The following is a 23,876-nucleotide window of genomic DNA, read 5'->3' on the forward strand; positions in this document are numbered from 1 at the left end:
ACAAAAAGGGTAGGGATGGGTGGGAGGATAGCAATAAATCTGCGGTTATATAAAGTATATACCATAGAGAAAGTTACAGAAGGTAAGTAACTTGTACTTGTATAACTTGTTCCTCTGATAGGCACTTCTAACAGCAAATTCCTGACTTTTAGAAAAGATACGCAAGCAGTACTTCCTTAAGGTGGAGGATCTGTGGAGTGGACCTAGACCAGAAAGTCTTGCAGGACCAAACATTCAAAATGTTCTTTCTTACGAACTTAGCTGTTAAGATAGTAGGGCTTCCTGGATGTGTGTACCATCACCAATATCGCAGCCTGGCAGATTTCAAGAGCAATCTTTCCACGTGCCAGCACAGTGGTAGCAGCCTTAACCCTAGTGGAACGGACTTTCAACCCTTCCAGATGCTGATTTTTGGACGGTGCACAGCAATCTTAATGCGAGGTCTACAAACTCATGAGGCAAGACAGACTCTCAAGCGGGCCGATACTAAAAAAGTCTTAACTTTCCTTTCTCCAGAGAAGCCCACAAAAAGACGATCCTCCATCTAATGGTCCTTGATGTGATCAATGTAAAAGCGTAATGCCCTTTTGTCGTCCATCCAATGGAGTCTCTTCTCTTCAAAGGGGTTAGATGGGGCAAAAAACTCTGTAAGAGCAATGTTTGTCCAATGTGAAAAGGAGTCACAACTGTTAGCAAGAAAGCCTCTGAGTCCTAAACTCCTTTCAGTCTGGCAAGCAGGTGGTGTAGGGTGGTTGCACCTCCATTGCCTAGAGCTCATTCAAGCAATCGGCTAAAGAGATTGCAGCAAGGAAGATAATTGGAAGAGTCGTAAGACACCATGAGCAACTGCGCATCCGCTCAAAGCGGATGTACATGAGAAATGTCAAGACCGAGTTAAGGTCCCACTGAGGTATCTCAAACAGTTTGAGAGGAAACGTGTGTCAAACTTTATATAAACTTCAACACAACCTGTGATTCAAACCTGGACTGTTGGTCCAGAAAACACAAAAATGGAAGAAATGGGACAAGAAATAGTGCCCTCAGCAAGGTCTTGCAGGACTAAAGACAAATCAAACATCAAAACATCTGGCACTATGTCTTGTAAGAAGTCTGTGTTGCTGCTTCCACACCAGGTAAATTTGTTCCAGTACACTCCATAGATGAGGTGTCTGGCAGCAACGATGCAATCCGTGACCTCAGGAGGGAGATCGAACTCAGTCAACTGACACTGCTCTATCTCAATGCATGGAGGTGTACATTGCGCAGGTTTGGGTGTACAACCCTGCCTTGCTGCTGCAACAGAAGATTCCCCTCTCACCCCAAAGCAGTAGTCTGATCAGAGGACAGATTCTCTTGCCCAGCAGTTCTGGGGACCACACTCTCCTGGCCCCACTCTCTCCTGGCCCAATCCGGAACCACAATGATGACCTGGGACGGTCAGGCATGATATTCTTCAGGGTCAGAGCTGATTTGCATAAAGCCATTATCTGACCCAGGGTGGTGTGGAGTGCAAAAAAACGATGGATTTAGGCCCAGATCCTTGTACTGGGGTGAATGTAAGACATTGATCTACATTCTGTCCATCAAATTGTTTTTTGTAATTTTCTCCCTGAGTGTACTGGGGTAGCTCAGACGTGGGTCCCAGAGCCTCCACACCACTGGAGTCAAGCTAGCCGGGCTGATGAGAGGTGTTACCTCGAAACCGGTCCGGTCCTCGGATGCTTGATTCCGGTCTGGGAAAGATATGGCTGTTGTAGTTCGAACTGGACTGTTCCCATGGGGCACAGGGTCAGAGCTGATTTGCTTAAAGCCATTATCTGACCCAGGGTGGTGTGGAGTGCAAAAAACGATGGATTTAGGCCCAGATCCTTGTACTGGGGTGAATGTAAGACATTGATCTACATTCTGTCCATCAAATTGTTTTTTGTAATGATATTCTTCAGAACATGGGGTAGTAGAGGCAGAGGAGGAAAGGCTTACAGGATTTCCATGCTTCACTCTTCGTGGAATGCATCTCCGAGTGCTTTCGTGGACACTTTAACGTGCAACAGAGTTGACCCGCAAGTTTTTGACAGTGGAAAAATTATCCATCCCAGCTTCTACCTACTTTTGGAGGATGCCCTGTGCCACCTCTGGCTGCAACAACCATTTGTGATTCACCAGGCACTGTCAATTGAGCTTGTCCGCTCTGGTGTTAACAAATCCTGCATGGTGACTGATGCATCAGGGCACCACCCTGTCAACCAAATCCAGAGGCACAGCACCTCCTGGCAAAAGACCCCACCTCGTCCTGCTTGTTGCAGTACCACATGGTAGTGTTGGTGCTGAGACCCTGCACCAACCTCTGTTTGATGAACAGCAGGAACAACTTCAGCACGAGGCAAATGGCCCGTAGTTTCAAACAGATTGATGTAGAGTAGACCACTGCAGGAGAACACCGTCCTCTGATCTCCAGCTTCCCCGGCTACCCCACCCCCACAAACCCATCAGTGACACATCCTTCACCATCATCCACTCTAGGTGGAAGAGGAAGGGGGGTCGCCTGTAGTCCAGTTGAAGTTGAGCATCTACCACTGCAGATCTTGTACTGTCTTCTCCAAAACCTAAACTGAAACTTTTCAGTTTCACTTGTGCTGGGCCTAGAGACTTCGGGCTACTCTGCCAGAGCACCTGGCATAGCAGACCAGCAAGATATAGGAGGCCGAGAAGTCTCAGAACTGCCCTCACTGAGACCCAGGAAAGAGGCTGAAACATCAAGATCATAGCCCAAATGTCCTGCACTCCTGACAGAAGGAATGGCCCTGAACAGCACTGTGTCCAGGATAGCTCCTATAAAAGAAAGACTCTGCGAAGGAGTCGGGTGCAACTTTGGCATGTTGAGCGTGCATCCCAATGACAACAGGAGTTCGCAGTCATCTGAAAGGGGTCTACAACTGACTGGCAAGCCCGCTTTAAACAACCTGGGTAGGAGAAGAGTGGTCTGCCCAACCTCAAAGTGAACCACCACCATAGCCATCACTTTCGTGAACACCCAAGGGGTGCTGGTAAGGCTGAAGGGAAACCGCAAACTCAACCATGCTCACCTTAAACTGCAGGTAAAGTTGATGGTACTGCTGAATGGTTAATCCAGATCTAGGGCAGGTAGAACCTGGGCCAGAGTGAGCATTTCAAATCCATCCTTTTTCAGGAAGGCTTTCAGAGACTAAGGTCTAGAATGGAACAGAGAACTACATCGTTTTTTGGCACAAGAAAATAATGAGAACAACATCTGAGGCGCTTTGACTTCTACTTTCCCCGAAGACAGTTGCGCTCAGCCGCCTTACTTCTTGCAGTCACTACCCGTTTTCGTCTTACGCGAACAGGGGGCAGCTCTTTCTTTTAAGGCAGCCAAAGCTGAGTGCTCAGGATCTCCGGCTGTTTAAGAAGAATTTAATGACCTTGCTTTTCAACTAACCCACAGCTCCTCTCCGCTCCTTGCTTTTTCTGCAGTTGGCTTCCGCACTAGGACACTCTTGAGTATCCGTGCGTGCTATAAGTGTTTGATAACATAACCTAAGGACTCAGAGGGTGCCGTCCTTGGCTTTAGAACTTCTGAAAGCACTTAGGGATTTTCCTTTTACAGAAGGAATTTGTAGGTTATAAGACCTTTGCTGCACTCCTAATCACCACAGCAAAGGAAGCACTTTCTTCTGTTTAGGTCCAGTGGGAGAAATAAACTCCATATTGGGGGTAGTAGGAAGCCCACTGGACTCCTGTAGGTCTATATATAAATTGTCATCATCACAATGCCCAGATAATTCCTCCCCATCATCCTCGTGGTCATCTCTGGGTGGTGGCATATTCTGGTCAGTATTGAAACCAAAAAGATCTCGGAGGGCGACTTCATGAGAACGGAAGTATTGTGTCCATATTAGTCTTTGTAGTAACCAGGTGCATTGAGCAGAGTGTGACCTCCAGTACGAAGCCATGGGATCACTACCAAAAGAATTTCCGGATATAGTGTTACACCATTTGGAAGTATCTATCAGAAAAATAAAGTTTGCGAAACGGTATACAGACCCTCTCATTAAAGCCTAATAATAATCATTGAAGTGGTTTGTCAGAGTGGATGGCCAACGCCAAACCCCTTGCCTACTGTGGTAATCTGTGAGATTACATGTAACTAAAATTACCTGCCTTTAACAAATGATTTTCACAGTAAATAAGCTAGGCTTACTGTCTTTGTCATATCCTTACATAGTAAGCCGATAAGACCTTTGGCATTAAACCTAACTTTTCCCAGTGCTCCAATCCGTCCTGTAGCTTGTCACCATAACCAGCTCCAGCCCCACTGTTTTGAACCTAAGCTTTAAGACAAGACATTCACTCAGGCCTGCTGTATGGGTTATAAGCTTTGTCAAGTTCAAGTTCAAAAGATACTTTATTCGGTTTAAGTCACAAAAACCATAAAAGTGTACAGGCATTAAAACAATCCACAACCCGCCCTAGATAAGATATAACATATAACATAAATAAAAAGCAGAAATATACAAAACATGATGGTAGGGTGTTTTTTCCTTTTAAAAACAACAGTGTACACGTTAGTGACCTTGTTTGGGATTTCAAACAGTAGTTTATATTTATAAAAAGTCCTCTAAGGCCAAGCGATCTTTTTGCCAAGTCTCATTGCAATGGTTAAAAATTTAGCCACATTGAAAATAACCCAAATCTCTGCCAACAGTTGGAGGTACAGCAAGGCTGGCTTCACTTGCCTAAAACCCTTTCCTTTTAATAACGGTATAATGAATTTGAGTCTAATACCTTTGAAGTGGTCACAAAAAAACAGAAAGTGAGCCGTGTCCATGATTGAGCAGCCATCACAATTGCATAATACTAGGTCCTTGCTCCTAGTCCAAACAGGGCGGCCAGAAATTAAAAGATGTATTTTGTTCAAACGGAACCTTGTTAACAGGTACCTGTGATTGGCATTATTCACGACTTTAAGGTACAGTTCCGGTTCAGGGTCTGGTGAAACAATCAGCTGATGGGACCTGACAGAGGGTTTAAGCAGCTCCCTGCCCTCTCTGTCCATTCCTCTATTCAACAAAAAGGTATTTTTGACCCATTTTATGTCCCCTTTCACCAAACTTGAGGGTTTATCAAACAATTCTGGTCGTCCCAGTTTTGCGCACATTTGTTGCACATACTTCAACCAGGTGATCTTGTCCCAGTGGTCCAGACTTAAACAATCTTTTAAGATTTCATGATTTACATCAAGCTCTGGGTTTAGCCAAATTGCCAACCATTTTAATAAGGGGGCCAGGGCGATTTTGTCTTCCAGATAGCCTACGCCGCACTCCTGGTGAACTATGTAGTTTGCGGTGGAATTTGGCAGAGAAAGAAGAGTTTTTAAAAAATTATCCTCTGAGACCTGGAGCGATGATACCTGTTTAAAGCCCCATAAATCGGCCCCATATGTGGCGATTGCAGTACATTTGGAAGCATATACTTTTAGTACTGCCTCAATGGGTTTCACTCCTAGTTTACGGGAGAATCTTAGTACTGCCGAAATTGAACGTGCCAGGGAGGTTTTTTTCTCCACCAGTTGGGGGTTCCACGTGGAGCCCTCATCGAAGACCACCCCCAAATAAGGAAATCTAGAAACTCGTGACAGCTTGTGTTTATTACAGAATAGTGACATCACATTATTCCTAGACTTGGCTTTGTGACCTACTACCATGACATGAGACTTCCCAAAGTTAACGCTCAGGTCAAGGTTATCCATAAAAACATAGAAAGAGTTCAGCAGGCGTTGGAGTCCTACTGCGGTTCTAGCTAGGAGGGCAGCGTCATCCGCATACAGTAAGGCAGGCAGTAAATATTTCCCAGCCTTCGGGATATCCTTACAGACTCCACTCAAAGCTTTGCCAAGGTCGTTGATATATAGTGTAAAGAGCAGGGGAGCAAGAATGCACCCCTGTCTCACACCATTAATAATGCTAATTTTTTCCGTGCAGTTCCCCTTTCTATCATAACGGACCGTTGCAGTAAGATCCCTATGGAGGTCTGCTAGGAAATATACTATGTTGGGGTCTGTCCCGATATTAAGGAGCTGGCCCCACAGTTTGGATCTGTTTACCCGGTCGAAAGCCGAGGACAGATCCATGAAAGCAATAAACAATGATCCTGGCTTAGCTAAGGTGTACTTCCCAATGAGCAACTGTAGATTTAGGCTTTGGTCGATTGTACTGCGTCCCTTTCGGAAACCATACTGTAGAGGTGAAAGTGTGTTGGTTTCCTCTAACCAGGTGGTCAATTTGCCTAAAACCACCCTCCCCAAGACCTTGACTGCAGAGTCAATTAGGGATATAGGTCGGTAATTACCAGGGTCTCCCCTATCCCCTTTTTTATAAATTGGTACAATTACCGACTGTGTCCATGACTCAGGAATGCCTGTCTTAGAAACTCTGTTAAAAACATTAGTTAAAACTTTGGACCAGAATAAAGTCTCGACTTTAAAAAGGTCAGAGGGGACGCCATCAGGCCCAGGAGCTTTGTTACTGGTCATCAAGCCAATAGCCACTGCCACCTCCTCCTCATTCATAGATAAGGTGTATGGTGATTGAGGAAGTGCGGTCAGGCGTTCTACCGCATGGGTCTCGTCTTCATAAACTGAGCTAAAATGCGTGTGCCATCGTTCTTCCTGAATACCACAATCCAGTTCATTGTTGTTGGAATCCGAGAAGTAAGGTTGGTTTACCACCGCCCAGAACTTGGCGCTGCTTTTTAATACATCTGTAGAGGTTAAATCAGCCCAGGCGTCCTCCCTAATCTCACGCCGCCTTTTTTCGATTGTGGTCTTATAATCTCTCCTAAGGGTAGCTACTAGCCGTCTATCAACTGGTTCTGACTTAAGGGCGGCCTTGAGTTTACGGTTTGCCGCTCGACATTTTTTGTCGAACCAGCCATCATTCCCTTGTATTCTGCCTTTACCATGAGCAGTCAATTTGGAGAGAATATCAGTGCAGACCTTTTTATACGCCTCCATAACTTCACCATCCCCAGCCCGGTCATCCATGCACAACATCAAGTCATCCCTGCTACTCTCGCACAGGTTACAAAAAAACTCTTCTGGGATTACTCTACACCATTTGATTCTGCGCGCTTGATCCGTTAACCGCAGATCATGCTTATTTGTCAGGTTTTTACAGCTATCCTTGATGCCAAATATGTTCTTTACTTTTAAAACCACAAGATTGTGATCACTAAAATGGGACCTTAAGACTGAGTAGCTACTAATTTGGGCTCCATTGGTACTGTTGAGGAAGATGTAATCAATCACAGAGCCACTGCCATGGCCCGTGAAGGTAGGGATATCCCCATCATCCACCTTTGGTAAGATAAGCCCATGTTCAGCCAACATTATTTCCAAGAAAGTGCCCTGCTCTGAATGTTCAAAGTGGGTATTTTCTTCGTCCGGGGTGCCAAATAACACATTGAGGGGGCAATTATCCTTACATCCATGAATATTGAAATCTCCCATCAACAAAATGGTACAGTCATGCTCTGCCGACTCTTTAAAGTTGGCCAGAAAAGTACTTAACATCATCAAATTACTTACAGGACTGTCCCTGTCAAATGAATTATAAAAATTTATGACCAAGACATTATGACGATTCCTATAGGAAATTAAAACAGCAACACAATAAGGGCAGCCAGTGGCTACTTGCGTGTATGTCCCAGGGATTTTGGCAGAAATCAGAGTGACCAAACCCCCTCTGGCACGCCCCCTCGAGGATCCAACTGCGGGAATTGAAAAGGTGGTAAACCCGTCCAGGGTCAGTAGATTTTCGGTGTCCCAGGTCTCCTGCAAGGCTATTAGGTCCATAGAGCCTATTAAGTCCCGCCAAATTGGGTTATCCACTTTGTTTTTAAGTCCCGCAATGTTCCAAGTTGCCATTGAGATATCCACGCCCCCCGTGGCCCAACCATTTTTAAATCAAAAGGCTCCCCTCCTTCCCCACCCTCACAATTAGTGGTAGTTGAACAGGACATCTGCCCGTCCACGGTGCTCTTATCCGTTTGCAGAGAGAGTGTAGGGTTGTTTTCAGGCCTTTGTGTACATGGAGAGACCTGTATTTGTCAGTCGTTCCCATCTAAAGTTGACAAGTAGTCATATCGGTTGGAGGTGGGAAAGTTAGAAAGGTTGTCATATCCCTGAACAAACTGTTGATAATTGAGTGGGTGGCTGTTATAGGGCCCTGCTGCAAAGTCCCCATAAGGCGGTCTTCCTCTTCTTGATCTGGCCTGGTTCCAACCCGCATTAACACCTTCGTCCCAGCCTGTAGGGTATGCCTCCCATGGGGGGTTTTGCCTCTGAATTGTTTTTGACTCCTGTGGGCCCCTTAACCAACTCCATCTATTATCTGTTTGGTTACCCAGTAGGTAGAAGTAAGAGAGGGGCCTGGCAGTAACAGTGCTGGCTTGGTATCTAGGGGACCCTCTACATATTAAATCTACCACCTGTGTGTTCTCAAAGGTTACCACCACACAGTCCCCTTGCAGACTTTTCCTATTTCCTCCCACCCATGGGGTTCTTTCCACCATTAAAATGTTGCTTGGCATGTTAGGCGGTAAAGGATAATTTTTTGAAAGCCAATGGCACACTTTATTTTTTAAGGCCTGGTGGGATTCAATTTCGAGAGATGGAATTTCACTGACCCCAGTGAGAATTACTACATAGGGGCAGGCATCTGGGGGGAGGTGGATATTTCTGCGGACCGTTACCTTAGGTCCGGGTATCGGTGCAGGGTTTGGGGTCGGTGGGGTGGGGTCATTTAGTTTAACCTGGGGGGGTGGCTTGAGTTTAGTTGGATTCTCAGGTTGTTTTGTCACCGTGGTCTTAGAATTAGTACCTTCCACAGTGGGAGTATTACTTGTGCTGTTAGAAGCGTTATTATTAACCACAGTAGCTTTTTTTCCAGCCATAGAAGACTTGGTGGCTGCGTTAGTGGTGTGGGGTGTTTTAGAGTTCATGGTGAGGTTAGGGGCACTGATATCTTTATGAATGTTGGTCAGGATACTTTCTATGCGGCGTAATCTAACCTCTATGGGTTCAAGTAAAGATTTTAGTATGTTCAAGATGTTATTGTTATCAAACGTACTTGACCCACACCCCTCCTGACTGTGTTGAGCTGAGCTAGTGATTTCTCCACTTAATTCCATAATTTCCTCCAGACTTTTATCTATGATGGTATCGTCTGGAAGACTTAAAGGCAAGCCGATGTTTGTTGAGTGTGTCCCCCCGGTATCAGTTGCACAGTCTGCCCCATTTGTATTAGGTGGAGCTAAGATGAGATTATTGCGCTTATTGGCAGTTTGTGCTTTCTTCCCTTCAGTAGAGGTAGATTTTTTTACCTTTTGCTTGGGAATTGCCCCTTCTTTTAGACCCTTTTGGTGTATAACGCTAGCCCCGGTTGAATTAATTAACTCTGTCCTGTCTGGGTCGCTTTCTGTTATGAGATCAAGATTGGGGGTGGCCTCCAGATCCTGCCGTGAGTTTAAAGCATCAAAATCCCCAGTATCCCCGAGATTATGTACCAAAGCGAGGGTATAAGAGCGACTCTCAGGATTGGGCGTGCAGGCCTGGGCAATTGGACCTAAGGAAGATCTCTTGGCCATAGCCAGATCTTGCGACACCCTCCTGTCCATTAAAATTATCCCCTCGTCAATCAGTGCATGAGTACGAACAATAAAATCGTCTAGGGTACCAGTTAATTTTTTTGATTCTGCGTCTGCCATGCTCCTGGTTTCACAGCAATTCATGGCACTCCCCACCACCGATTTTTAAACAGCCTCAAAGCACAGGGTAGAGGGTAATAAAGATCCTAAACATATAGCAATTAACTAATACTTATGACTAACAGTCCACAGACACTATTCAAGGATTTTAGGCAACTTACAGTTTATGTGTCCGTTTGTCCCTTGGGCGGAATATAAACGAGCAGGGGTGGTAGCCCAGGCCAGGCTCCTCAGGCCTCTGAGGGCCACAGAGGGCCCGCCCTTTGCCCGGGCTTAGCCCCGGGCGTCCCGCACGCGTCCCGCGTAGCGGGGGTCGGACGTTCCCAATATGGTGATGAGGTGGTTGGGGGCGGGGCAAGCAGGGAGAGCATCCAGGTGCAGGTGATGGCAACCCAGGGACTCCTGGGAAATGGAGTCCCTGTCCCTCACCTGGCGCTCGCAGCCCTCACGGAGTGTTCCTCTCCCGCCCTCGGGTGCAGCAGATGACTCCAGCGATGATGCAGCGTGGTCCAAGGTCCGGTTAACAGCAGGCGTGTTGCAGGGATTAGGCGGTGAGCTCCCTAATCAGTAGTTAGCGTTAAAGGCGTTTCCCTCAGTGTCCTGGGCAGGCGGCACCTTTAGCTCGGCGGTCGGGGGCGGGGCAAGCAGGGAGAGCGTCCAGGTGCAGGTGATGGCAACCCAGGGACTCCTGGGAAATGGAGTCCCTGTCCCTCACCTGGCGCTCGCAGCCCTCACGGAGTGTTCCTCTCCCGCCCTCGGGTGCAGCAGATGACTCCAGCGATGATGCAGCGTGGTCCAAGGTCCGGTTAACAGCAGGCGTGTTGCAGGGATTAGGCGGTGAGCTCCCTGATCAGTAGTTAGCGTTAAAGGCGTTTCCCTCAGTGTCCTGGGCAGGCGGCACCTTTAGCTCGGCGGTCGGGGGCGGGGCAAGCAGGGAGAGCGTCCAGGTGCAGGTGATGGCAACCCAGGGACTCCTGGGAATTGGAGTCCCTGTCCCTCACCTGGCGCTCGCAGCCCTCACGGAGTGTTCCTCTCCTGCCCTCGGGTGCAGCAGATGACTCCAGCGATGATGCAGCGTGGTCCAAGGTCCGGTTAACAGCAGGCGTGTTGCAGGGATTAGGCGGTGAGCTCCCTGATCAGTAGTTAGCGTTAAAGGCGTTTCCCTCAGTGTCCTGGGCAGGCGGCACCTTTAGCTCGGCGGTTGGGGGCGGGGCAAGCAGGGAGAGCGTCCAGGTGCAGGTGATGGCAACCCAGGGACTCCTGGGAAATGGAGTCCCTGTCCCTCACCTGGCGCTCGCAGCCCTCACGGAGTGTTCCTCTCCCGCCCTCGGGTGCAGCAGATGACTCCAGCGATGATGCAGCGTGGTCCAAGGTCCGGTTAACAGCAGGCGTGTTGCAGGGATTAGGCGGTGAGCTCCCTGATCAGTAGTTAGCGTTATAAGCTTTGTCACAAACTACACAAGCAAGCAGCACAAGCACTCTTTTCAGTGGAAGCACACAACTGTGACATAATCAAATCGTGTCCTCCAGTTAACCAGCATGTGGGTGGAGCCGAAGCCCCTTTCTCCATGGTACTTTGAAAGCTCTTTTTTTGTTATTCACATAAGGTATGGTGACTATCAAGTCAGACGTAAAAACAACTTTAAAAAATGCACTTATTAGGGGTTAGCAGTATTCTGGTGAATGAGAGCCTATCGTAGTATCCTTAACCTACGATCGATGCACAAAGATGTAACTTTGGTTTTAGCAGCACGTCCTGACCACCCCGCCCCCTCTAGTTAAATGGCTGAAAAATACACATGTGAATCTAGAAATGTTTCACACCTCAGAACTGTTGTTACTAGTCTCATCTGCAGTAACTTTCAAACCGGAGTGTGACAGAGTGGGGTGACGATTAACCATGAGTGAATTAAGTGGGGGGGGGGGGGGGGGGGGGGGTGAAGCCTGAGTTAGTGATGAGCAAATCCGGTGAGAGCATTGAACAATCCTCTATTAAAAAAAAAAAATAAGTGCCTAGAGTGGCCATTGATCCTGGGCAGATGAGGACAGTGGCTCTTACCTTCCACAGTCAGCAAGCAGGCGGACCCACAGCACTGAGGAGAAAATCTGTCGGAGTCTCAATCAATTGTTGAATTTCTAGACCGTTTTCTGCCGCAGCTTTCAACAGTGAGTGAGCGAGTGGTTCGGTGGTTGTTGCTGCTGTGCGAGGCAGGTGTTTGCCTTATTCTTCAACACTAAGTGAGTGAAGACGGGGTCTCCTGTGGCCTTCAGTCCTTTAAAATTGAAGGGTCTCTCAGCCATGGCTCCCTGTGCTAAGTGAGGAGAGAATGTCCCATGGCAGTCAGTCTTGCTCTGCTGTATCGGTGGAATGCGCCAGCTGTCCGGGTTCTGCAGAGGTGGCATCTGTCTGGGCTGTGCAGAAGAGGGGTCTGTGGCAGCCCTTGGTCTTGCCTTGGGAGATACCAGTCCTAGCCCTTGCAGCTGAGAGGGTGAGGCTGTCCGGGACTGTACCTGTAGGCCCGGGTTCTGTGCTAGTGGAAGATGCGCTTCCGCTCTGGATCCTTAACGAAGGAGTAGAGTGTTCCTTGTACCCTTAACTTTAGCACGTGAGACCTCCGTCTGCTGTCGCAGCTCACCAGGACCTACCCATAATAGAACAATGTACAAATTTGAGTCTTAATTGAGACCATAGTGTCTTGGTATAAAATGTGGTTCAGAACGCTAGAAGTGTATTGTATTGTACCGTCAGATAGTTGCATTTACTTAGTGCTTCATAGCGCCAACGAGGCGCAGAAGTTCTTTTTAACATGCTGTATTAATGAAGGAGAGATAGTTTACCACTGCTTATGGGGTGTAGGAAGGCTCTATCCATAACCCAGCACCACGGTTCCTCTAACGGACCATGATTTCTTAACCGATCCCTAGCTATAATTTTACACTTTATTATGTTGTATGAGAGTGAAATGGAGGTGACCCGTGGAGGCCTTCTGTAGCGGAGAACCCGCAGTGAGCTCCATGCTTCCCCTAAGTTTGTCTTGCAAAATGCAGCTTTCCAAATACAAGAAGACATTACTAACAGCCAAAGGTCGATACATTTTTTTCTGTGACACCTGCATGTATATGTACAAGGCTAACGTGGGAGCGTGCACCTGTCCAATGGGAGAAAGTAAACACGGCTGCGGACAACCGGAGAGAGACCTTCGAATCCATGCACTGAGGGACTTGTAGGCCCATTCTGGGCGAGTTTAGTTAGATTTGAGAAAAATGAGCTGCCCTAAAGAGAATGAAAACAAAGTCGAATTGTGTCGCAGTCTCTTGCGGGTGGTTAGGCCACAGCCTCCATCCTCGGTGATCCCAGCTTGTTTTTCTTGCAGCTTCTCCAGTATTATCGGGATTGGTGTTGGCGCCGGAGCCTACGTGATGGCCAGATACACGGTATGCACAATCGAAGCAGTCTCACCCTGCAGCCCTCACTGTTTCTCTCTGCCCTGTCCAGCTCATCCATTTTTCTATCCTTAACCTCTCCCATCCTCCTCTCCTGCTCATATTCACCTCTGCAAAGAATAGTTTGTTTCTATAGAAAAATAGATCACAGAATTCTTTGAGCTTCTCAGTGCTGTGTGGAGTCACAAAGCAGATTAGACTAACAAGTTTGTGCACTTGTAGCAAAAATCATTTATTTGTAGGGAGAGAGAAGTGTACGGTAGCGCAATGAGGCTTACCAGCCATTATTGTAACAGTGGTTCTATTTTTAAACTAGTTTAAAGAAAGGAGCGATCCTAATCCTGGTACTTTGTAGGTAGTTTAGCATCACCTTTCTCTCCTTCTCCTGCTAACGTTCCATTCCTTCTCCCTCGATTCCTCCTCACACCCCATCCTCTTCACCATTTGCAAGCTCTTTGCTCACCTTTGCCCATCCTCCCATCACACATTTCACATTTCTCTCCTCACGTTTGATCGCCATGCTCTATTTTCACCATTCCTACTCACTTCTATATGCCTCAGTCTCTATCGTCGCTCTTTTCTCTCAACATTTTCCTTCCCTTTCTCATCTTTTTTCTGCATCTCTGCTCTTTTGCATCCCTCTCACCCCCTCCTTTTGATCTCCCTATATTAACTAACCTCTGTCTCGCTTATCGTTCTCTTTTTTTTTATTTCAGCTCAATCATCCAGACACAGTGGAAGGTTTGGTTCTGCTCAACATTGACCCCAATGCCAAAGGCTGGATGGACTGGGCTACTCATAAGGTATCAGAACATTAGTAGTCCTGTCTGGCTAGTGGGCAAGAGAGTGAATTCCAATTGTTAAGGGCTTTGTTTTTAAAACCTCTCCCCATCTTCCTCAGCTGTCTGGACTCACCTCTTCCATCGCAGAAATGATCATCGCTCACCTCTTCAGTGCAGTAAGTTTCATGGACAAGCCTTTCTAATAGGATGTTGGAATTGCATACATGATGCATGTCTGTGTTCATTTGTCTTGTTCGCATGTAGTGGTCCCCTAAGGATCCACTGCTGTCCATCTTAATCAGAATGTCCTTCCCTCGAGTCACTGATGACATTCTTGTGATTAGTAAACGTCTCTCAAGGGGGTTGTTTCTTGGGGTTCTTTCTTGCCAATTTGCATGATCTCCTCAGCAGGTGATGGTTCTTCCTGGATAAAGACCTCTCCAGTGGATCTTCCCCCTGTGCCCTGTCATGGAGGAAGTCTTCTACAGGGGGATTATCACCCGAGGCTTCTCTTGCCCTCAATCATTGGGCCATTCCTATTGTGAGGGCTTGTCTAATTTTTCTTTGAGAAATGCTCTTGCTCTTTCTTCCTTATGGCAATCTCAGAGGGCTACATTTTTTTTTACTTTTCCTTCATAGACAGTTTGCCTGGATCTCTGCTCCAGTCTGTATGTCTGCTTCTGACAGCCTCTTGCTCAATCTTTCCCATACCTACCCATGCTCAGACCTCTGTTCGATTTATTATCACCGGCTCTGAAGTGCTGCATGCTGGAACTGTTACCCACATTTCCTGTTCTGTGCTTCTTACCTCTTTCCTCTCTCCTCTCACCTGCAGGAGGACCTGGCCAAAAACGCAGACGTGGTCAATCAGTACAAAGAGGCGCTGTTGGCCTCCCCCATCCTTGGCAACTACAACCTGTACTGGAACAGCTACAATAGGTGTGTTGTGTCTGCAGGCTCTCTGCGCTCTGGGAGGGCTTACAGTGTTTACTCTTCTTCACACTCCAGTGATAGGGATCCTCTCAAAAGGGCCCTGTGATAGGGGGCTTACTGCCCAGGTGCACCTTTTGATTGACTCTGGTCCATCTGGCGGAAAGAGGTAGATGATGGAGTCGATAGCTATGAAAAGAAAGAAACTAGTTGGGAAGAATGTTCGAATGGATGCTAATTTGTGGGTTATAGATTCCGAACATCAAGGAGACGCAGAATGTTCGTTGGGAGTCTCATTGATTAGTTTGCTAACTTTTTCTCTGGCCGAGTTGTTTCTTCCTGTATCACTGAATACTTCCCTTTTACTCCAACAGCCGACGAGACTTAAACCTGGAGAGAGGAGGCGAGGTTTCCCTCAAGTAAGCATATTCATCTTTTTGGTGGCCTTTCCATTTTGCCTCTTAAACAATTTACAATGAGAAGAGATCCTAGCTTGGAGGGCCCTCATTATTCCATGGATTATTCTGCTTATGTTGAGATTGCATTCCTTGTTTTCCCCCTCCTCCCTTTCCCTGGTCCCAAGGGTAACGTCTATAGTGCTAATTGTCAGTGTTGTTTTTTCTGTTGTCGACACCTCCACCTCGTTGACAGATCACCACACCAGCTTCTTCCGTAGTGAATTTTTATAAGCAACATAATGTGGTTCTTCAGCTTATTTGAGTTAGTCATTGCGCTGCCTGAAAGTTAATGTTCTCCTTTGCAGGTGTCCAGTGCTGTTAGTGGTTGGTGACCAGGCTCCTCACGAGGATGCTGTGGTAAGTGACAAGTGTTAATAGAGCCTCTAGGAGCTTTCTTTGACTTTCTGCACTCACTCACACCAGGATAACTGTTTTACTGAAACATCACCTCTATCATGGCCAGAAAATAATACTGCGAGAGCAGCTTCCCTTCATGAGATCTTTGTTAATATTTATAAATGTAGAATAGTTCCTATGTGTGTAATCCCCGGACTAAAACAAATATATAGATCCAAAACACTTTCAAAACAAGTTGGATTTGTAAAAAAAATGTTTAGAATATTTTATTTAAGGTAAGTTTTATTTGTTCAATTCGAAAGAAAAATAGAGAAGAGGAAATGTGGCAGCTAGGCAGCACAATCATTAGAGTGGAATGGCCACCATCCTGCTGCTCAGATGTTCGAGAGTGCAGTGCCTTATCCCGAACTTTATTTTCCACTCTTGTGGAGCAGTTTCCCCCAATACGCAGTTGTGCTGTTGTGCGTTCAGAAGCCTTCATCTGCCTCCTGCTTCCAGTAGTTTAACTTCTGGATGGGAAGAAGAATATCTTCGTCTCTTCCGTTGGGACGGAGTATTTCTCCACTGTACGTCCAGGCACTGTTCCAACAATGACACTTGTCCATCCTGTGCCAGAAAGAAAGGTCTAAAAGAATGCATTGCATTGTTCGGCTGATTCATGAAGTTTAACCTTTGGCAAGAAACTTAAGGACGCTTAGGGTATTTTCGCAGACATTCTAGATTGAACCTTCTAAGATAGTGTGGAAACTGAGCAAGATTAGCAAGGAGAGAGAGCTTGCCCTCCACCTCTATTCTGCCCTCATTGATACCTACTGATACCTCCATGGGTACTGTGCATAATGCTCAGTTTACCAAATAAGTGGTGGACAGCTTTAGGATTCCTAATACATTTCTTAATTTATTATTATCATCTTAGTCACTTTTATTATATTTTCAGCATTGTTAAAAAATAAAAAAAATTGTTTTTTATTAAATGCTGCTTTGGTACTCAGCGCCTTCTTTCGGTCTTCAGCAGAAAGTCAGCAGCTTATCACCTTCCTTCTACAGCTACAACTCTAAGAGGAGTAATGGACTCTTCCTTGTGCTGTACCTCTTGTACTGTGCAGCAGGTGTTGCTGTAAAAACAGAACTTGGCTTCCTACGTCGTAGGCTTTATGGAGCCTATTCACAAACTGCAATTTGTCGTACATTTAATAGTGCTACAGTACTGCTACTTGTGTACTACAAAATGCTATTCACGTAACTGTGTGGAGGTTTACACCTCCTCCACCCTTTTATTTGCAGAGATCTCAGCACACTTAGGTATGTTTCAGTAGTATATGTGGGAGGTTCAGGGAGTGGTGGCTGGAAAATGGGGAAACCTACTACTAAAGGGGAGGAGCTACATAAGGATTAATGAAGGTTTTAGAGAGCGTTGTGGATGGACATGCAACCACCCACGAAAGAGTAACTCATTGCTTTTCACAAACTGCACTTCTTCAGGTATTACAGCCAGAAAGGATCCAAAACCGTCATAAATGTCCAACAGCGGTAGCAATCATGGAGGCAGAGACTTAAACTAAAACCCCATAGGAATGAATGTTAAATTAAATTAACATATTTTACATTTTTTAAAATGGAAGCACGTTTAATTGTACATTAAAAATATCTACAAATAAAGTACTTTTATTATATGTTAGTAATCTTTTATAAATGTAAAAATGAATGTAACTTAATTAAAAAAATACATTAATTTAAATTCTGTCCATAACTTAATATTTTTTACTACATCAGTATAAGTTTAATTTTTAAGAGCAGAATTAGAATCTTGAGACAAATAATTTTAATTTACAGTGTTAAAAATCTAATTTATTTCAAAATTAAGTACATTCGGTAGCTTTTTTGACTCTGAATTTTAAATGTTACATTAATATTTATTTCACAAATATATTTACTAGTTTATATGTTTTACTTTAATTCACTGTTAAACATTTCTGTATACTTAACTATAGAGAGCTCTCTTCACTGGTGGTGGTGTTCTGTGCCTACATGTGAAAATTTATAAGTAGTATCTTTACACTTCTAAATTAGGCTCCACTTCCTGAACTCGTAGGTAAAGAAATATAGGCACACACATGTAATTGTGCCCTCTTAAATGGTGAATAGTCTAAAGCAGTAAATTTACTACAAAGTGTAAGACTAAACATATATGCATATATTTACCCATTTGTAAGTTTACCTTTAGAACAGCCCTTTATGACTTTAAAAGCTCTTCCAGCAGATGTAATTGCAGACGATGTAGATTGCTTTGCTTCCCTCCGGGTGTCTTCAACATTTTTCCCAGCAAGTATAACGTGCAAATCATACTATACTCTCCTTTCTCAGGATCTGCGTTACTTCAGAAGTACACCCAGAAGGAGTTATTATAGAAGCAGTCCCTCTAACTCAACATATTCACTTTACTCCAGCAGCACCCCTAGCTTTGGGCCATGACCATGTGTTACAGTAAGAACAGTATGTAGTCCTAACAAACCAGCTGTTCTTTTTTGACCTGTTCTTGATATTTCTCTTCTTGCAGGTGGAGTGTAATTCTAAGCTGGACCCCACCCAGACCTCCTTCCTGAAGGTGAGTGAGAGAGCCAGAAACTTTTTTTTTCCAAGTGTTTTTTATTTACAGTAAAACCTGTCAGTGATGGGGACCCATCGTTCTTCTTGTTAGCCTTTCATATGACCTGACTCTAATAGTCCCCTAGAAACCTCCTTACATGAATGCCAGTTAGGATGAAAAAGCCGGTTTTCAAACTGTGGCATCTAGTGTGCCAGGACACAAAGTTCGCAGACGTGCACATCCAATTATGACAAGTTAGCATGAGCAGAAAAACATTGAAGAGGCAGTTACATTTATACCAAACAAGCAGCCACATTTAAATTATTCTACAGCTGCCCCTTCCATGTGCTATTAATGATGTAACTAAAACAGCTCTAAATTCATTAGTTGAAGTTTTTCTTTCCATACTTACTTTTGTCTTAAACTGGAATTTTAAGAGATCGTGCGTTAGTATTGCCTTTCATTAGGCTTGAGAAGGAGAGGGTAAACAATTGGACAAAAATGAACATCAGCAAGAAAGCCACAATAAAGATTAAGCTAACTTTCAGTGTTTTCATAGCCCAGCCTCAAAGTCCTTCTAGCCATTACCAGAGATACCACCAGGAGAAATCATCGTCATCAATAATTACAATAACATGCTGGGGAGATCTTTAAAGAGCCTACCAGAGCCAGGGTGATAAACCCTAGAATTGAGAAGAAGTATAAACCAGTGCCTACTGACCCTACGTACATCAAGCGACAGTTGCCTTTAGACTCTTTTGTTGTTTCAAATGCCCGGACGAGGGCTAATTCTCAGACAACGGGTGATGCTCCTCCCCCAGATAAAGAATCTAAGGTCTTTGAGGCATCAGGGAAAAGGGTGGCAGCTCAAGCGGCCAATATCTGGCGCATTTCAAATACACAAGCACTTCTAGCGAGGTATGACAGGGCACACTATGACACACTGGAGACACTGTTGCAGCTCCTGCCAGACGAATACAAAGAGGCAGCTGAGATGCTCATTCAAGAGGGGAAGCTAATATCCAATGCTTCCATTAAATGTGCACTGAACGTGGCTGATACCGCGGCCAGAGCTGTCAACACTAGGGTCATGCTGAGACGACATGCCTGGCTCAGGAGTTCGGGATTTAAGCCAGAGATACAGACCACCATTTTTAATCAGACAGTAAACCCTGATCATCTGTTTGGCCCAGAGGTGGACACCACCTTGGAAAAGATAAAAAAGGACACTGAAACTGCTAAGTCCATGGGGGCCTTGCAGTCCCAGCAATTCATGGGTGGTTCTTTTCGTCGCTCAAGCACTAGAGGTGTTTACAGAGGCCAGCTCTCCCAAACCACGCAGTACTATAAAGGCAACACGTAGTCCACATACACCAAACAAACTCGAGGTGGATATCGTTTAAACAGCACCAAAGGCAGGGGTCGTGGGAACAACAACTCCAGATCCTCTGCCACTAACAAACAGTGACGCCTTGTCACTGCCCCCCGGCCACGCAACACCGGTCGGGGGGAGACTTCAACAGTTCCTGCCGGTCTGGAAATCCATCACCACAGACAGGTGGGTCACACCGCTTATACAGTACGGTTATTGTCTGGAGTTACAATCCACTCCACCCAACATACCCCCAAGACGCCGTCCTATGTCTGCCGAGCATTTGCACTTATTGCAGCAGGAAGTCCTCGTCATGCTGCAAAAAGGGGCAATCGAGCTCGTGCCTGTGGAAGAAAGAGGCACAGGAGTTTACTCTCTGTACTTCTTGATACCAAAAAAGGACGGGTCCCTCAGACCCATACTGGACCTCGGACCCCTCAATCAGTACATTCTATCGGAGAGCTTTCACATGCTGACCCTGCAGCAAGTACTACCGTTGCTCAGTCAAGGGGATTTTCTCGCAACTTTAGATCTAAAGGATGCGTATTTTCACATTCCGACGCACCCGTCACACAAAAAATACCTCCGGTTCACCATCCAAAACCAACATTACCAGTTCAAGGTTTTGCCTTTTGGGGTCACCACGGCACCCAGGGTGTTTACAAAGTGCCTGGCGACGGTGGCGGCGCACCGAAGGAGACAAAACATTCACGTCTACCCTTATCTGGACGACTGGCTCATCCAGGCAAAGTCAGCCCAGCAGTGTGCCGCCCACATGTCCCACACCATTCACCTTCTTCACGATCTGGGATTCTCACTGAATTACCCAAAGTCCCACCTGCAACCCGCCCACATACGGCAGTATCTGGGTGCGACGTTAAACACTCTGACAGCCACAGCACAGCCAAATTCAGTGAGGGTCAACAGCATTCAATCGCTGATACAAAGATTCAGACCTCAACACTCGCTCCCAGCGCGAGTGTTCATGCAGTTGATAGGCATGATGGCCTCCTGCATCTCCATAGTCCTGCACGCGAGACTACATATGCGTCCGCTTCAGGGGTGCTTAGCACGTCAGTGGACTCAGGCTCACGGACAGTTGAAAGACCTAGTGTTGGTGAGCGGTCGGGCATACAACTCTCTGCATTGGTGGAATCCACAAAACCTTTGCAAGGGACGACCGTTCCAAGAGCCTGTGCCACAGATCATCCTGACGACGGAAGCTTCTCTCCAGGGATGGGGAGCTCATGTACTCCATTACACTGTGCAGGGCCTATGGACACCACAGCAAAGGAAGATGCACATCAATGTTCTAGAACTGTTGGCGATCTTCATGGCACTAAAAGCCTTCAAAGTACATCTGTGCAACAAGGTCGTGTTGATCCGGACGGACAACATGACGGCCATGTACTACATTCAGAAGCAGGGGGGGGACACACTCTCCACAGTTGTCTCATCTGGCTCAGAGCATGTGGAAGTGGGCCATTCAGAGAAACATCTTCCTCATGGCAGAACACCTCCCAGGCAAAGACAATCCGATAGCGGACCTTCTCAGCAGGTACAGCCACCAAATGCACGAGTGGGAGATACAGCCATCGGTACTCCACCCGTACTTCCAAAGGTGGGGTCATCCAGAGATAGACCTGTTCGCCACAAAGGCGAACGCAAAATGCCGGAGCTTTGCCGCCAGGTTTCCACACCCACAGTCGCAAGGCAATGCGATATGGATGAACTGGTCAGGCAAATTTGCGTACGCTTTTCCCCCAGCACCTCTAATACCGCTGGTGGCACGCAAACTGAAGTAGCACTCGATGACTCTCATCCTGGTTGCTCCGACGTGGGCTCGCCAACCATGGTACACCATGTTTCTGGAACTGTCCGTGGTACTGCATCAAAGGCTGCGCCTCACACCCAGGATTTTGACGCAGAGCCATGGCGACATTCAGCATCCAGATCCGCAACAGCTCAACCTGGCAATCTGGCTCCTGAGGTCTTAGAGTTTGGCTACCTCAACTTACCTCCTGACTGTATGGACATCATCCGGGAGGCAAGGAAGCCCACCACCAGAGCATGCTATGTGGCGAAGTGGAAGCGGTTTGTCATTTACTGTGCAGGCCACAACATTAACCCGCTGGATGCATTTATTCAGAACATCATTTGTTATCTCTTACATCTGTACAAATGTAATCTGGCCTATGCTTCCATTCGCATACATTTATCCGCAATGGCTGCTTATCTCCAAGACAGACAGCACCTCTCACTTTTCAGGGTGCCTGCCATTAAAGCCTTTCTGGAAGGACTCAAACGAGTCATTCCTCCGCGGACGCCACCAGCTCCGGAGTGGAACCTCAATGTGGTCCTCACCAGGCTGATGGGTTCCCCTTTTGAACCACTGCATTCCTGCGAGATTCAATTCTTGACATGGAAAGTGGCTTTCCTTATAGCGATTACGTCGCTACGACGAGTTAGTGAACTCCAGGCACTAACTATCCAAGAGCCATTTATTCAAATTCATTCTAACAGGGTGGTGCTTCGCACTAACCCTAAATTCCTTCCTAAAGTAGTGTCTCGGTTTCATATCAACCAGACTATAGAACTACCTGTGTTCTTCCAAAATCCAGAGTCACTGGCGGAGAGAATGCTCCACACACTTGACGTCAAAAGGGCCCTAATGTATTACATTGATAGGACCAAGAATTTTAGGAAGACTAAACAACTCTTTGTTGCCTTTGCGCCACAAAACAAAGGTAACCCCATTTCCAAGGCTGGTATAGCCAGGTGGATCGTTAAATGTATTCAGATCTGCTATCAGAAAGCCAAGCGCTCTCTCACCATTCCACCACGGGCCCACTCCACCCGAAAGTTGGGGGCCTCCATGGCTTTCCTTGGAAATATTCCTTTGGAAGACCTATGTAGAGCAGCCACATGGTCCACCACACACACATTTACCAAACATTACTGTGTTGATGTGCACTCCAAACAGCAGGCAGCTGTAGGGCAGGCTGTTCTAAAAACACTTTTCCAAACTGCTTCAGCTGGCACGGGCGGCCGCCGTTAATGGAGGGACTGCTATGTATTCTATGCACAGATATGAATTCAGCAGCCCACATGCCTCGAACCGAATATGCTACTTACCAGTATGCATCTGTTCTTGGCATGTAGGGCTGCTGACATTCATATCGCCCGCCCTCCTCCCCGGCGCCTGTAGCGGCTGCAGCATTCACACATACTTCTAGCATGGTCATCATTCACTTAGTTTCACTCCATCTTGGCCACAATGGCTAAAAACAATCTGAGGATGGAGTCGATGCCCATGCGCACTGTAGTCCAGGGGAGGAGCCACCTATCTCGTGATACTTCGAAGACTCTTCCAGGACAACAATGAGTCCAGGACTCATCCGGACCCAACACTAGGCGGCGATCTTTGCACAGATATGAATGTCAGCAGCCCTACATGCCAAGAACAGATGCATACTGGTAAGTAGCATATTCGGCCTGCATCACCCAGTATCCACTGTGTATAAAACCTAGCCATTCCCAAATGATTGGATACCCAAGAACCTGTGACAAGTTGAGACACCTTAAGGACTGCGTTGATGCGCTTAGCTACAGACCTATTTCTCTGGCAGGCAGTACACCAGGACATTTTGGGATAGTCTGGTAGAGCCAGAACAAGGACTGAAGAAAATGCATGTTTCAAAGACCCAAAGACTTGTTTGGCTTTTTACATGGACCAGGACAAAAGTCTTGGGTTTCCTTTTTCACAAAATCTAGCATAACTCAATATCCACGGTCTGCAATATCCACTCATCCCTAAAAGACTAAGTACATGAGAGATGGTGATGGGTCAAGGTAGGTTACGGACAGTCGCAATGCAATCAGCAGACAGATATCTTTCTCCGGCCGAGATGTTGTGATCCAAATATTGAACATGAAGTGAAAAAAAAAATCGATTTTTTTTCTCTGTAAGCTAATTTAGTGAGCAAATATATGGAATCCTGTTTGCATTGGTCGAGTTGATGAGGAAGCCAATAAATCGTCCGAATGCTGGGAAAAAAACGGGGTTACCAAATCTTTAAGGCTCGTGAAAAGCTGGAAGATGACTGTAAACCACCTCTGAACATGTTGAGTCCATGTGATGCTGGAGTCGCTGAAAGAGAATATTA

At 46.2% G+C, this 23,876-nt stretch overlaps 1 protein-coding gene across 2 annotated transcripts in view; it reads left to right on the forward strand.

Annotated features, from left to right (window-relative positions):
* NDRG2 (NDRG family member 2) overlaps window positions 1–23,876 on the forward strand; it is a 96,341-nt gene that overhangs the window by 46,316 nt on the left and 26,149 nt on the right. For both annotated transcript variants that reach the window (XM_086923052.1, XM_086923053.1), the window contains exons 6-12: window positions 13,155–13,215; window positions 13,941–14,027; window positions 14,126–14,182; window positions 14,842–14,945; window positions 15,311–15,355; window positions 15,700–15,751; window positions 18,309–18,356. In XM_086923052.1, coding sequence (XP_086779178.1) covers window positions 13,155–13,215; window positions 13,941–14,027; window positions 14,126–14,182; window positions 14,842–14,945; window positions 15,311–15,355; window positions 15,700–15,751; window positions 18,309–18,356 — 454 coding nt within the window. The remainder of the gene's footprint in view (window positions 1–13,154; window positions 13,216–13,940; window positions 14,028–14,125; window positions 14,183–14,841; window positions 14,946–15,310; window positions 15,356–15,699; window positions 15,752–18,308; window positions 18,357–23,876) is intronic.

The sequence above is a fragment of the Lissotriton vulgaris genome, chromosome 5 (genome assembly GCF_964263255.1).
Source record: "Lissotriton vulgaris chromosome 5, aLisVul1.2, whole genome shotgun sequence".
NCBI classification, from domain to species: Eukaryota; Metazoa; Chordata; class Amphibia; order Caudata; family Salamandridae; genus Lissotriton; species Lissotriton vulgaris.